This window comes from Ctenopharyngodon idella, chromosome 1 (genome assembly GCF_019924925.1).
Source record: "Ctenopharyngodon idella isolate HZGC_01 chromosome 1, HZGC01, whole genome shotgun sequence".
Classification (NCBI taxonomy): Eukaryota; Metazoa; Chordata; class Actinopteri; order Cypriniformes; family Xenocyprididae; genus Ctenopharyngodon; species Ctenopharyngodon idella.
In genome coordinates this window covers 15,194,072-15,210,163 of record NC_067220.1, presented here as the reverse complement: position 1 = coordinate 15,210,163, position 16,092 = coordinate 15,194,072, and the positions used below count along the sequence as shown (strand labels likewise).

The 16,092-nt window shown below is 35.8% G+C and overlaps 1 protein-coding gene across 14 annotated transcripts in view; it reads left to right on the top strand.

Annotated features, from left to right (window-relative positions):
* The window catches only part of camk2d2 (calcium/calmodulin-dependent protein kinase (CaM kinase) II delta 2), a 44,273-nt gene that overhangs the window by 14,020 nt on the left and 14,161 nt on the right, over nucleotides 1–16,092 (top strand). For 5 of the 14 annotated variants that reach the window (XM_051889212.1, XM_051889192.1, XM_051889247.1 and 2 more), the window contains exons 3-14: nucleotides 2,204–2,263; nucleotides 2,363–2,417; nucleotides 6,060–6,125; nucleotides 6,635–6,707; nucleotides 7,148–7,250; nucleotides 8,057–8,140; nucleotides 9,263–9,357; nucleotides 9,581–9,703; nucleotides 9,824–9,907; nucleotides 11,324–11,366; nucleotides 12,975–13,015; nucleotides 15,651–15,710. In XM_051889212.1, the coding sequence (XP_051745172.1) occupies nucleotides 2,204–2,263; nucleotides 2,363–2,417; nucleotides 6,060–6,125; nucleotides 6,635–6,707; nucleotides 7,148–7,250; nucleotides 8,057–8,140; nucleotides 9,263–9,357; nucleotides 9,581–9,703; nucleotides 9,824–9,907; nucleotides 11,324–11,366; nucleotides 12,975–13,015; nucleotides 15,651–15,710 (887 nt within the window). The remainder of the gene's footprint in view (nucleotides 1–2,203; nucleotides 2,264–2,362; nucleotides 2,418–6,059; nucleotides 6,126–6,634; nucleotides 6,708–7,147; nucleotides 7,251–8,056; nucleotides 8,141–9,262; nucleotides 9,358–9,580; nucleotides 9,704–9,823; nucleotides 9,908–11,323; nucleotides 11,367–12,974; nucleotides 13,016–15,650; nucleotides 15,711–16,092) is intronic. The other 9 variants (XM_051889231.1, XM_051889268.1, XM_051889285.1 and 6 more) reach the window with 3 other exon arrangements.

Genomic DNA, 16,092 nt, shown 5'->3' with positions numbered 1-16,092 from the left:
CTGTGCACAGTACACATAAAATACCAGAATGACATTTTCCAAAATGTGCAGTATTCATTTATGTTTAACCTTCCATTTCCTATGTAACGAATTCACCTTTATTTTTTAAATGTTTTTCTTTTTAAAGACCCCCTGTGGTGAACAATCAGTTTTTAATGTGTTTATGTGTCTGTGTGATGTTTTTGATATGCTTAAAGGTGCAGTGTGTAAATTTTAGCGGCATCTAGCAGTGAGGTTGCGAATTGCAATATAGAGAAGCTATGGTGGCCAACACAGGACAAAAATGTCGTTGTCTGAGACAGCAGAGAGAAGCAAGTCAAGCAAACGCGCTCTGTAGAGCAGTTTGTCCGTTTAGGGCTACTGTAGAAACATGCCGGCACAAAATGGCGATTTAATATGTTTTCACATGCGTATTACATGTTCAGTCTATAATGTTCCATCGACATCTAATGGCCTGACAGCAGAATACAGCGTTTTTAGGCATTTTCGTGGATCATTGTGAATGGGGATCATCTGTATGCGGAAAACTGAAAAGGAAAAACGTCTCTGTTTTAAGCATATCGTTGTCGTGTAAACGTACCCTTTGAAACCTGTTTTCAAAAGTTTGCGTTTTCAAACCCCCTAAAACGCTGTTGTCATATAAATGAATGGCCAAAACGCATAAAAAGTTTTCAGTTTTTAGTTGAAAATGGTGTTGTTTAAACAGCCCCTAAAAAACGCGGTTTAAAAGTGCCCTTGTTCCTTACGTCACAAATATGTTAACCAACCCCGTTAAAGTGCGGGGTTGTCTTTAGCATATCATTAACTATGCTGAGAAGCAGAGGGGTCTCAAGAGAAAGCCAGGTTATCATGGTATATTCTGTTGATATGAAAAATCGGGTACATTTAAGAAAATAGTGGGTAAATTATGTATATGATGTACTGTATATTACGATGTTACGATGACCTATATGCCTTTCTCCACTGACGTTCTATGTTGTTCAAAGCGTTTCTAAGGATACTGATTTTTAGAAGGCAGACTTGAGATGGCAAATGGGAACATGGTTTGTGTAACATTAGCAACACATTATTAGCCATTTGGTAGCGTAATCAAGCAAAAGGCAAATCATATTAATTACCCTTATGTGTCTGATGTTGTAGAGCGATATATAAAATGCATTACCATTCTGATACATCGACTTGTAGACAACCTGTAGCCTATAATTCACTCTTCCGATTCTTCTTCTGAATCAGTTTCTGGTTTAAACAGATATGCCTGAATTAAATCAGTATTTCCACTTGCCATTGTGCAGCGTTTGCTACAGTAAAGTTGACCGAGTGGATCAGGTATTCTGAGCGTGTGTGATTGAGTGGAGGCGGGGCTAATTTGCATGTTCATGGATTCGTGTACAGTAAATGAAGCAAGGGTGTAGAGTTAAATTCAAACTATTTTAAGACATGAAGAATTTTTTTTTTTTTTACACAGGAAAAAAAAGGTTTAAATATGTCATTTTGGTGATCAAAGATGGTAGTTAAAGGATAAAATTATTGACTAAAGGAAGACTTTAACTCATTATTTGATCAGACTGCCAAACTTTAAGGTATTATTACACAAAAATAAATAAAAATGCAAAATAATCCTTTCTGAGATAACTCTTGCTGATTTTAACATGCAACCAAATGAGGTCAAGTGACAATGTTGAAGCATTTTTAATTGCATACTTTGCAGACTGTTTCTTTTTTATATATAAATTAGAAGGCTATGTATACTGTACACTATGCAGTAAGGATCATTTCTGAAACAAAATGTGCTTTCTTAATTTGTCTTTTCCTTTGTGTGTTAATGGCTTGTTAATTGATTGTAACGCCAGATGCTTAAAAGTATTTTGAATAATGAATGTGTCACATGATTCTTTAGAGAACTGTGTTTTTTCTGCTTGCGAGTTAAGTTTAGTATGTTTTTTATATCGGATTAGTACAGAAGAGAGAAGAGCGCATGTGGTTATTTATAGTTTTCTGCAGGTCAGGGTGCCATCTGCCTCGCATACACACTCACAGGCATCAAAACACTGTCCTCTGGTGGTGATTCAAAGATCTGCAGTGCTCTCAGAAACATTAGACATGAAAAAGCACGGTTTTATGAACAGATCTACCTGCTGTACCTTGTCAGTTAAAACATCTCCAATATATCAGAAACATTTTTTTTTTTCTTTATCTGTTTCAGATCACCAGAAGCTGGAGAGAGAGGCCAGGATTTGCCGTCTCTTGAAACACCCGAATATTGGTAATCGACTCAGTTTTTCCAGAGACATTCTACCAGAGATCTGTATTACCTAATGGTAACTAAAGATGAGGAAATGACGGAGCAAAATTCTCTTTGTAGTTCGACTTCATGACAGCATATCGGAGGAGGGCTTCCATTACCTAGTCTTTGATCTGTAAGTATATACATTAACTTAATCTCCTCTTTTTCTCCACATTTCTTAATAGGCTTTCTTTTCTATCTTTGCTTTCTCAGAGTCTGTGTGGTTAGTATTAGACTGCCCCATTTACAAAGTACTGCTGATATTTATGTGATAGCAGGACAGTGCCCAGAGGGCAGCCTTCGGCAAACCAGTGAGCCTACTTTCAGCGTTACTTTATAGAACTGACTTATAGAATAAAATACATTTCTGGCTATGTTCACACAGCAGATGAATACAGATATCAGTCCTGTTTTAGAGTGTTAAATAGTTACGTTCACAAACAGTTTGAATATAAACAATCGTGACAACTCCATTCTTACAACAAAATGATATAATAATATATTATTGTGTGAACAGGACTATTCAAGAATCATACCTGTTTGTGGGAACGTTCTCTGAGCACTAACATTCTGGCAAGGCTTTCTCAAAGTTATGAACAAGGGTTCTTCCAGTAACATTAATAGAATGTTTTGTTCAGAGTTATTTGGTCTTTAATAATGTTCTCAAAACATTAGCACAAAAATATTATTTATACATTGTTCATGGATTTTTTTCTCCCTGAAACGTTTTAGTTCATTTAACATTTTTAAAATGTTGCTGCTTTTTTCAGAATGTTAAAAGTAACGTTCTCATAATGTTTGCAGAATGATTAAATGAAATTGGTATAACGTTTTTTTTTTTTTTTTTTTTTTAATATTTAAAAAACTTGATGTTTTGAACTTTTAGAAAACATTCAGAAATAACGTTTTCAAATCTTAATGGAGACTAGGGTGTAATGGTACACAAACATGGCGGTTCGGTACGTACCTCGGTATTGAAGTCACGGTTTGGTACAGCAGGGGGGAGAAAACTAAACATAAAAATGCTTCTTTTTTCTTCCTTTTTATTAAACTGTGGTTTATTGAGCAAATTGTATCTCTTTCTTTAAATAAATTCAATTATAAGTAACATTTTCTTAAGGATAAAAAAAATCTATCTCAGCTAATGCTGTAAACCATACCCTTCTTGCACATATAATATTAAAGGTTACAATTAACAACAGAGCCAAAACTATTAAATTCAGGTGCTATTTATTTTTAGATATAATAATCAACACTCAAATAAAAAAACAAAAAACATGTAAATTGCACATAAGGCAGGTTTTGTACATAAGGCAGATCAACTTCTAAATCTAATTATAAAATCATTTTTCAATTATTTTTCTACTCTAATCCATTTTTGAAATATAATCATATACATAGTTACTGTCATAACTTGTTTTCATGACATATTTATTTAAACATATATTAAATAATTAAGACATTACTAATAGGTAAATATAATGAATATATAAGCTAATATAGTACATATATTTAGTGAAATGCTCCCCTCTAGAGTTCATTTTTCTAGTGAACTAACATGCTGTGGACACTAAATGACTTGCCTGAGGTAAATGTAATGTTACGTGAGATATTATTTTCAAGCTGTTTTATTGTCTTTCTGTGGTTGAAACACTAGTTGAGAGAATACATGTAAACATATCAATGCATAGATCATTTGTTCTTCTTCTTCTGCGCTTTTTCCTGTTGTGGCAGTTAGCCAAAAGCGTTGCATTACCGCACACGCCCCCTTCTGGATTGGAGTGTGGATCGCCTTTGACTGACTGTATTCGTCGTCTGACTGTATGCACCGAAATGTGGCGTCCGTAAAATGAGGTTTCGGGATGAATACATGTACCATTACACTCCAAATTAAAACATATTTTTGTTAGTTGGGTGGTTGTCAATCGTAAACACTGACTGTGTGAGCGTAGCCTTAGAAATCGAGCAGACCAGTGGATTGTGCTGACTTCTGTCTGTATGACATCAAAAAATGGCTTATGAAGTTCTGCTAGTAGCTGATGTGGCTGATAGGAGAAGGGCAGACAAACAGAGAGGAGAACACAAGGACAAGCAAGTGGAGAAAACAAGTAGAGAGACACAAGCTGTCATATTCAGTGATATTCAACTGTTTGTGACCCAGATTCACACAGTCTGACAAATGCTTGCACTGCTATTTTTGAATACTGTCAGCTTTTGTACGAATAAACATACAATGTTGATTTTTAGTGTAGTTTTTTGAGTAGAGCTCAACAATACAGCCCACTTTATCATTGGACTAGCCTCCAGAAGGACCAAACAGCTCTGACATGAATAGCAAATATTACACAATGTTATACAATATTACACGATATTCACGACATTTTGAGGAATACTAGCAGGGCTTGACATTAACTCCCGCCAAATGCGGGTGGATTTCAGCAGTGGCGTATAACGCAGTCACTCCTACTAGCCACTTTGGTGGGTTGAAGTTTATATATAATATATATATAAGTTGAAGTTTATATATAATTATATAATATATATATACATATATATATATAATATATATTTTTAGATACATTTCAATACTGAAAAATCTTCCAATGCTTCCAACTTCCAATGCTCATTTTCCACAGAATAGATACATGAGACCAGCTGCGCTTTCTCACTCTCTCATCTCTCCAACAGCGAGTTGACACACAAACCCGCCTCCCCTCACTCACTCATTTCATTTGCTCTGGATGAATATTGTTGGTGTTACGGGGCTTGAATTTCGGCGTGGGATTGCGCGTATTGCACATAATTTTACTAATTCCCACTGATTTTTTTGCTCACACCCAAAGTGCGTGCACATAAAGCCGCCTCTCAGTACTAAATTTAGTTCTTTTTTGCTGCTTATTGCACTTAAATAGTCAAATACACACAAAATTATGTCAAAAATTTGATCTTGGCAAGTATTCACGTAAACACAGTCAGTTTAAGTGAACGTAAATTGTTGAGAAAGAAAACGCATGTGTAACAGCATAATGGATCCGTGCGTCAGGTCTTAAAGTGACAGCAGCCTAATATACTTGCTGCCAAATTATGAGATATTATTTAAAATATCTATATGGCAGTTTTTCCCCATGATATTGATGTCAAAATTGTGGCCAGTGAAAATGCTGAGTGGCTAGTAACTTTGGAAAACCACTAGCCACAGTGGCTGGTGAGCAAAAAAGTTAATGTCAAGCCCTAAATATTAGTATGAATGAACTACTTCTAAAATAAAGCATTGTGAATGATATAATAGAATAAATCATTTAAATCATTTATTTAATCGTAAATAACAGTGTCCGAAAACATTACATTCAGTTCACACTTTTATATATTCTTTTATATTAAGTACATTATTTCTGTGATAAGTACTTTTTGCCTTTGCTTCAGTCGGTTTGCTCTTTTAATTAAAAGGTCCTTCCTATAGCCGCCATATTGAGTGTTGCCATAGTGGTTTGTCTGCCCCACCTCATAATGTCTATTGTTACTCCACTTTACAGTCTAACTGTCTACCACTATCTTGCAAAAACTCCCCACTGTGGAAATTATGGCAATTCCCTGTTTCTATGGAAACAGTGAATCTGGCTTCAGGATTGTGTATAGAATAGAACTTCAAGGAATTAACCATTTTAAAATAGCATGTAGCATTGTTTAAAAACCTCAGAAAAAGATCTATAAAAACAGTTTCTCAGTGGAGGTTTTGAATAGCTTTTGATATTCAATAATTTACCTTTGACCTCAGGGTTACTGGAGGTGAGCTGTTTGAAGACATTGTAGCAAGAGAGTACTACAGCGAGGCTGATGCCAGGTAAGAACATGCAGACAGACACATTACAACAATAGCACATTAGTACATTCATTAGCGTCAAGTTTGTTCTACATAAAATATGCTTACAGACAGTTCTTTTAGGTCACATGACTCTTTTGTGAGCCTGTTTCTCTGTGTGCAGGTTATTTATACTGATGATAAATTATACACTGCTTCCCTCTACAGCCTCGCCTCCCTGAGTGTAATTTTGCATGTGTAAAGGAAAATGTGCATGTGTGTCTTCGGAGTTGGACAAGAAAGTGTGCAGCATGTTATTTATAGATGATTAATGACTGCATGCGTTCTCATGAATGTATAATTCTATGTACAATCCTCCACAATTGCATTTTTACTTCATAAAAGGCTGATAAAGTCCCCATTATCTCTATTTTCCTCTAAGTTCCCTCTTATGTTACTTGATTTTTTTTTTACTTTTGTTCCTTCTGCCTGCCATTGTCACACTTCCCCTCTGTCTTACCTTTCTCTTTCACCGTCTCTCTCTCTCTCAGTCACTGCATTCAGCAGATTCTGGAGAGCGTTCATCACTGCCATGTTAATGGGATTGTCCACCGGGATCTGAAGGTCAGGACATGCACACACACACTTACACACACACTCACACTTCTCCAGACAGTGGCGCTCAATGTAACAGAGTCCAGTGCCAAATTTAGCACAGTCTGACGTAGCCGGATCTCATATTGTCTAACAGAAAATAGCCTTGCTGTGTCTGAGAATCTAATATGTTTTCCTTTCTTCTACTGAAATCTTCACAAAGCCTTTTAGCTAGTGAAAATCAATCCACATTTGTGCGGATGCAATTCAGACTTTGACAGATTTAGCTTTTTTGTTCTTCTTCCAAAATGTCTTTCAACCTGCTGAGGAGGAATGAGTCATCATAGCATGGCTGCTATTAAAACAGTCTTTTATTCAATAAATAGCTGCTTTTAGAAAAACCATTACCTAAGGGAGAATTAAGACCATTTAGTGATATGATTGTGTGTGTCTGCATGCTTTTCTTGAAGCCTGAGAATTTGCTGTTGGCCAGTAAGATGAAGGGGGCGGCAGTTAAACTTGCTGACTTTGGTTTGGCCATAGAAGTTCAGGGTGATCAGCAGGCATGGTTTGGTAAGTACCACAAAATAATATATATATATATATATTTACGTTTTACCTGAGTTGCGAGTTTGAATTTGTTGTAATATTAAAAGAACTGATAGAAGAAGATAATTGATGCATGCAAAAACAAGCATGTAGGACGATCAGTGTAGTCCAGTTTACAAATGAATCAGCTTTTAAAGGGATAGTTCATCCAAAAATGAAAATTATCCCCCGATTTACTCACCCTCAAGCCATCCTAGGTGTATATGAATATCTTCTTTCAGACGAACAAATATTAAAAATATCCTTGGTCCTCCAAGCTTTATAATGGTTGTGAATGGGGGCCACATTTTGAAGCCAAAAAAATGCATCCATCCATCATCAAAGTAATCCATATGGCTCCAGTGTGTTAATAAAGGCCTTCCGAAGCAAAGTGATGGGTTTTTGTAAGAAAAATATCCATATTTAAAACTTTATTAACTATAATAACTTGCTTCCAGCAGACGCCCGTACGCATTGATTTGCGGCGGAAGAGTAATGTACTCAAAAACATTAAAAAATATTTTTTGTATTGTTGTAAAGAGAATATTTAATTAAAACAAATATGCTACAAACATAATTCTGTTTTGTTTAGTGTGTAATCAGGACCAGCAAAGGCTGCAAAAGCAGAAGTCTATAGGGAACACTGCTTTATTAGTAATTTTGCTGTAAACAATTCTGCATGACTAAGCTTTTACAAGCCAACTTGGCAAATAACACTTTTTAGTATTCTAAACAGTAATTAAATGCTGTAGAAACTGTACCTTTATTCCTCTAAAACGCTCTTTGTTCAGGTTTTGCTGGTACTCCAGGGTACCTTTCCCCGGAGGTCTTGAGGAAAGATCCTTATGGCAAACCTGTGGACATGTGGGCCTGCGGTAAGGAATGAATGAGCCACAAAAATATCAGCCTCATAAGTGAGTTGGTATGATGGATGTCACTGTTGAAGCTCATTAACTGATTATTAAATTATTGCAGCCTGAGTTTTTAAGCAGCGTTGAATCTAATCAGCCAAATGGAGTGTCCCTGGTAAATTGTCTTTCTGTTTTTAGGCTTAAAACTAGTTAGTCTAACTCAAGCAGGAAAATGAATGTTTCAATTTAGCCTTGATGTAAAAACGATTGCACAATTATTCAAATTCACCATCAGGATGTTCTTCCCACATACGAGAAGATGGACAGATGGTAATATCATGGTACTTTGAGATATAGATTCCAAATGGTACTGAATGATTACCATATTCAGGCACCATAGTATTTAAATGGTATTGTCTCTCTTCAAAGAATATCATGGGACTGTTACACAAAAATACATTACTATGGTAGATGTCCGAAAACATACTTCTAAAAGCCACATTTCCACCGCAGGAACTTTCCCCAGGAACTTGAGACTTGTGGTACTCGGTGTGTTTCGACCGCAGGGACCAGGGTCTAAATGAAGTTCTGCGTAAAAATTTCCCCCTCAGAAAGTCCCTGCTCGTGAGGTAGTACTTTTTCAAAGTTCAGGAACTTTCGGGGGTGGGCCTTGGACGCTAAACATGCTGATTGGTTGAGTTCATGCAGCATTTTGATTGGATGACTTCACGCAGCATTGACTTTAAAAAATACTACTGATGGACCAACGACAAGGTTCAGCCTTTACTATATTATATATATATACTATATATATACTATATACTATATTTTAAGCTTATATGCGGAGGACGAAATCCAGTGGGAACTGGAAAGTCACACGCAGTCCTACGTCACTGGACTAATTTGCCTAATCTACACGGTTTTTTAGACCGCGTTGGAAATGCAGACAGCAACAAGTCTGGGGAAAAGAATGGAAAAAAGTTCCTGGGACAAATTGTTCCGGGTAATTTCGGTGGAAATGCGGCTTAAGATTGCTTGAATACAGACATTATAGCCCAGTTTATGTCAAATGTATTTCAAATTTGAGTATTTGTTTGAAGAATATTTCTCTCTGAATGTAGTTATAAAAAGAAATGTGTTTCATAGGTGTGATTCTCTACATTCTGCTGGTTGGATATCCTCCATTTTGGGATGAAGACCAGCATCGCCTCTATCAGCAGATTAAGGCTGGTGCTTATGACGTGAGTCTGAATTTCTAATGATTTGCCTGCAAAGTGTTCACAAAGATGAGGTGAACACACTAAGAACACACTATTAGAGCTACAAATGTATCTGATGCTAATAACCACTGGGGAACTGATGATAAATTGATGTCATTCTCAGTCCCTTGGGCTTCCAAGGATTACAAATTCATACAAAATGATTAAATGACACATTATTGTGTTGTCTTATCTCTCTGTGTAGTTTCCTTCTCCTGAGTGGGACACAGTGACCCCTGAAGCTAAAGATCTGATTAATAAGATGTTGACTATCAATCCTTCCAAACGCATCACAGCTGCTGAAGCCCTCAAACACCCCTGGATCTGCGTATGTGTTTCAACACACAAACACACACTAACACGCATTTTTCTTTATTATACAACATAATAATTTCCTAATCCTCAGTAAGGACTTGCAGTCACTCTGTCTTTTTTTCTCTTTCTGTAGCAACGCTCCACTGTAGCCTCTATGATGCACAGACAGGAAACCGTGGAGTGCTTGAAGAAATTCAATGCCAGAAGGAAACTCAAGGTTAGTTTTGGTCTGTTTTTCTTCAAACATCTTCTACATGTCTTTTGACCAACCTTTAGCTTTCTTCACACCTTGAGAGTTTTCTTCACATGAATTTCAACATGCATTTACCCACTCACTACATGCAAGGTCTAGATATACAATGTTGCTTTTAAATGTAATGTGTTACATTATTGCATTACTCCCTATCTAATTATACTAACTTATATTGCATTTGTCATTTTTAATGGAAAGTAAGTTAGTTATTTCTGGATAATGGTAGCTATGGGTAGGGTTGGGGATCGAAAATCGATTCCAATTCTGGAATCGGATACTTAAGGTCAGGAAATAGATACTTGTTAAAAATTAAAATTCCTCATATTAATTCCTTTGTGTGCATTAAACTGAATTTTAATATGACTTTAAACCAATCAAGCGCATGAAGACCCACGAGGCACGGAAAGCCATCTCTCAAACTGAATAGTGCTCGATACTGAACTGTTCTCTTTCTTGTCTTTTTGCACTTTACTGGACAAATACACACAGAAATATGTCAAAATGTCCATGTAAACGCAGTCAGTTATGTCTTAAGTGAACGTAAACGGTTGACAAAGAAAACTCATACCGGTATATTGGATCCGTGCAGCTCTTAAAGTGACAGCAGCCTAATATTCCTGCTGCCGTCTCTATAATAATGTTAATCAAACAACAAAAGACAAAGAGAAAATTCCCTCGCTGTTCTTGACTGAATAACTTTTGTAACTATATTTGTAATGTATATTTTATTTAAAAAGTGCAGTGTTATTTTACATTTGATTACAGTTTCTGTACCTGTATACCTGAAAATCTTAAAACAATGTTTATTTCAATCATATCTTTGTTCAGTTGTATTTATTTGTGCGATTACTAATTTATTTGTTCTTTTTTAATAATGTTTGAAATTTATATTAGATAGGCTAGTTGTTTTTGCTATGGTATTTTTAAACCATATGCAAAAGTTGTGTAAGTGTTCTTTAGCCTGTTGATTTTTGTTCATGGTATTCAGCTACAATGAAATGTTTTGCAATAAGACTTAGAATAAATGTGAATGATATCAAAGTTGTTTTTTTTTTTTTACCTTATTGGAATCGAAATTAGGAATCAATGAGAATCTGAATTTATAAGCAGAATCAGAATCTGAATCGTTACCTACCAGCTGGGAATAACTGGACCAAAGTGATAATGTTATGGGGAAGGAAGAGTTTTGCAATACAATGATGATTTGCAATGCCCAAAACTGACAAGATATTCTAGCAAATTAGGCATCCTCCAAATACTTTATAAAAATGAGGGTATACATTGTTCCTGCTGTTGCTTCTGTACTATTCTTTCTTTCATTTCTCTCTTGCTTGTTGTTTTTTCCTTTTCTTTCATTTCCAAAACTTTTTTTGCAACTAGGGTGCAATTTTGACCACTCTTCTGGTCACAAGAAACTTCTCAGGTATGTCTGGCTCTGCTGACCTGTATGTATGAATGTGTTTGTGTTTGAGTGTGTTTATCCTACACTCCTGTTACACTTTATTTCGATAGTCCACTTTAGACACTAACTATAAGTAACTTGGCAACTACATGTCAACTAACTCTCATTAGAGTATTAATAGACTGTTAGGCGAGGGTTAGCGTTAGTAGAATAAGTTGGCATGTACTTGCAAAGTTACATATAGTCAAGTGTTAGCAGATCAAGCAGACAGTCTACTAATACTCCAATGACTGCTAGTTGACATGTAGTTGCAAAGTTAAAATTTCTAAAGTGGACTATTAAAATAAAGTAATACCTAGACTCCCTTCTTTTTTATCTTCTTATATACAGTATATCGTGAACTTGATTCATAATGCTATTGTTTCTTACATATATCGTTGTTAATTTGGTGTTTATTATTATTATTTTTTTATTTTATTTTTTTTTTAACAAAGGCTGTTTTAAAGTGAGGTGGTGCAGTACCCCCTTTTCAGACATTTTATTTAACATTTCTTTCCTGTTCATCATTGCTTTATCTCTTTTTGGGGGGGTCCTGTGTGTCCTGTGAGGTAAGAGTCTGATTGGACATAAGAAGGGGATGTGTTTTTACTCTAACCAGTGAGCTGGTTTGCTTGTTTGACACACTTCCCTGTTACTCTGAGCTACTAACTACCCTTGTTTGCATGTAATCAAACAGATTACATTCATAACGTCAACTAACATTTAGTCTACATGTAATTTTTAAAACAAAACTGCAAGTTGAAATTGCAAAATACGCATATTCAATAATATAATAGCAAACAGTACTTTATGAATGTAATCATGATAATAATTTTGAGTTACTGGGGGAGTAAATGTTTCCTGTCTTGCTTATAGAACAAGTATCTTGAATGCTTGCTCATTTTCTGGTTACATTTGCATCTGGATATGTTCATGTACATTCTGGAATGTTACATTTATAAATAAGGTATAATTCAATGGTTTAGCATTTTTCATACATGATGGCTGTTAGCAAAATGTAGTTGGAAACATGTTATAATAGAATGATAGAAAAGCTTTAATCTAATGTAATACATGTGTGTTCGTCTGCACTTAATTTGTGATAAACTGTATTGTAAAGCAGCTCTTTCTTCGAGGACAAATGTGTGCACTTTAGGTTCAAGAAGTTAAACTAAGACTAAACTATATTTGCAGTGCTAGATTGCGAAAAGATTATATTATATTATTCTGTTATTTTAAGGTAAAAAAGTGTGACTTTTCTTTAAAAAAAAATTGTCCAGTTTACAGTCATAGGCAGTGAGAAAATTGTACAGCATATCATTTTATTTTCTAACACAAACACACATCCTCAAAGAATAGAATTGCTTACTCTGGTTTAATCTTTTTGATCCCTTAGCCTTGCATTTGTGTATCAAGAGTTCCTATCCTAAAAATGAATGATTTGTATGACTGTGAGTTGTTTCTCCTGCCCGAGGTCTTGTGACACAATAAGGAGAACAGTAATCCCAGAATGCCTGCTGCATGTGCCTTTATGGATTTGTAATGTAATACATAATTATTCATGGTTCTTTTTTATTTTTCACCCAACAGCAGCCAAAAGCTTGTTGAACAAGAAGACAGATGGTGTGAAGGTGGGTTAAATCTGTTTCCTATTCATCTTTTGGCAAAACTAAGATGGATAAAGAACATGAGTACTTGGCAATGGCTGAGAATTATCTTGCAGCAGAACATTGTGTATCCTTCAGGTTGCGTTTGTTGGTTGTTTGTCCAGAAATTCTGAGGTCTTTAATTGGATCAGTTTCCAATTCAATGACTATATAGTTCATATATTACAGTGATGTGTGGCATTTTGATCAATTCCATTTCAATTCCAATTTTCAGGTTTTATAGGCAATATATTACATTTTGGCAATAAAAATCTATTTGGACCTTTCAGCCATTAATGAAATGTTTAGTTTAGTTAATTCCTTGAATTTGCTGGAAATTAAATGGAATTACCCATCATCCTCACTTTTATTTGTGTTTCAGTTTTTCAGTGTTTTAATATATATGGTATATTATATAAAGATTTATTTTACTTAAAACTCTCTGGGGGAATTCACTAATAATGAATTGTGCTCACTGTTTACTGATCTCTGATGTTTAGCGATTCGCTAAAGAAATTGTGCAAATCAACCAAACCTCCAATCAAACCTCCAAAATCTTTTGCTGAGTGCAGATAACTAAAAATAAAGTGCAATCTATATTAATCTAGAAAGCAGGGCTTGTTTCCTAATACAAATGACAATTGCTTGAAATGCCCCATTATTACCTTTCATGCAGTGTGTAATAGCTGTTTGTGAATGTAAGGTCTGCAAAGTTTTAAAGACCAAAGTGCATAACAAATAAAGTTATTGCTTCCTAAATGAAAGAGTCAGTTCTGAACTGCTAAAACGAGTCTTTAGCAATTCCAGTCTCATTTCCTGTTACATACCTTCGTAACAACAAAGTCCCTTTCGAGGAAAGTCTCAGCGGTCATATTTGCAACGCCTCCAGGCAGCTATTTCAGGCATCCAATACCAAGTCCTATTTATTTGAATTGGGGAATCTTGAAATATCAAAAACTGCTTGGCGAACTCACAATTAAATAACATATTTCAAATCGGCAACAAAATCTGACGTCAACTGTCCCATTAATGTTTTTTCTTATGCTCAAATAGCTTTAAATACTTATTTATCTGGCTAGACGAGCCAATGCGCATGGGCAGTCCTATGCGTGAGTCTTAGGTTTCTATGGGAACCGGAGCCTCTAATGGCAGCTGCAGTGACGCAATGACTTTATCAATCAGTGATTGGCTCTTTTACTTAGAAGGCGGGACGTATTCCGCCATATTGCGCGTTGCAGTTTCTCCCATTCATAACTAATAGGAGTGAACCGTCTATCTATATCTATAGTCTTTGGTAACAATGTAACACATTTGTATAATGCCAACCTACGCTCTTCATTGGCTGCCCGAGAAACAACGTCTATTTTGACCCGCCCTCAAACACTGCAGTTGTAGCTGAGGCCTGGAAGACTTTGGTTCGTGTTGTGGACATGCGGCGGCATCGTTTACTGTTCATATCACTGTATATCAAGTGCTGAGGAAGCCTCCGGAGCTGAAATTCGGTAATATGGTAATAGGCGTTTTGTTTACGACACATGCTGTAAACCAATCACAACAGACTGGGCCGTCTGACCAATCAGAGCAGAGAAGGCTTTCGGAAAGGGGGAGCTCAGAGAGACTGAATCTTCGAACATACCGTTTTCAAACTCTTGAAATGAGGTGATGTGCAATATATATTATGAGAAAATGAAAGTGTTTTTTGACCTTGAAAGCATGTAAACCTTTTGTAGGAGACCTCTAAAATAGCATAATAGGGACACTTTAATTTAAATATACATGGTGCAGCACTATGCCAGATACTCCAAAAGATGCCGGTTTTTGTAATAGTGTTTAGTGAATTCTCCCCATCTACTTTTTTCGGTATCATTTCTTGATTTTATTTTCTGATCTAGATCATATCATCATGAGTAACAAAATGTGATGTTGGTTTGTTGCACGATTCCGTCACTCATATGTCTTTTATGTCTTTAGCAGATTTTATTTAAGAGAAAATGAAATAAATTCTCAAAGAACAAGATTTAAAATGGATATGTTATTATTGTGAATTGCAATTCACAACCCGTTTTACTTCCATAATGTGCCATACTGTGCTGTATGTTCGGTTGAAACAGGAAATTGCACAAGAAAAAAATGCAGTGGTGGGACTTGTTTTTAAGCACCAGAAATTGATTGGATCACTTGGAAAGTTCACTGATGATTTATTCACAATAATTTTAGGAACACACATTAAGAAAGTAAATGGGTGCAATTTTGATTGACATATGGTAACTGTAAAAGTAAAAAAAATATATATATATATAATTAGTAAATACATTTACAAAACCCCAGGACCTTTAATTTAATGTTTTAATTATCTTATTATTTGTGGCAGAGTATATGTTCAGGCTTGTGTCCTCCATAGTTTGTGAGTTGCTGTATTCATCAGTTCATACATCATCAGATCCCTCCCGTGTGTATCTGTGCTTGTCACTATATCTGTGAATTCCTAGTTGTGGATGCCTTGTCACAGAACTCATTTTTTCCCCCGGTCTTGTGTAATTTTGTATCCCTAGTGTGATGCAGTAGACCCCGTCAGTGTGATATTTTGTAATGTGTGATCTGCTCCTCATCCCACTTACAGGTTAACAACAAAACCAACCTAGCCAGCAGCCCCAAAGACACAGGCCCCGCCCCAGCACTGGTACCCATGACAACAACCCCGCCCCCTGCACGACATCACCCCAGTAGACCCTCCCCTTTTAACCAATGAGCCAGATTTGCTTACCTTTTTTTACCACAAATACAATAGCGCTGTTCCAAAACCTAAAAGCTACCTTGCTGTATAATATCTACATAGGCAGCTAGTTTTAAGGCAACATCCTAAAAGTCAAGCAATCTCAGGTGATCATGCAGGAACAAAACGTAGCATTCATCACATAAAACACACGACAGACAGAATTCACCTTTGATTTCAACAGAGTTTAACCTTAGCATGTTGCTAAGCTAACAATACAATAACAAACAGAAAACATACCCAGATATTGGGTGAAATAGTGAAATTTTGATTAGGTTATACCATTTTT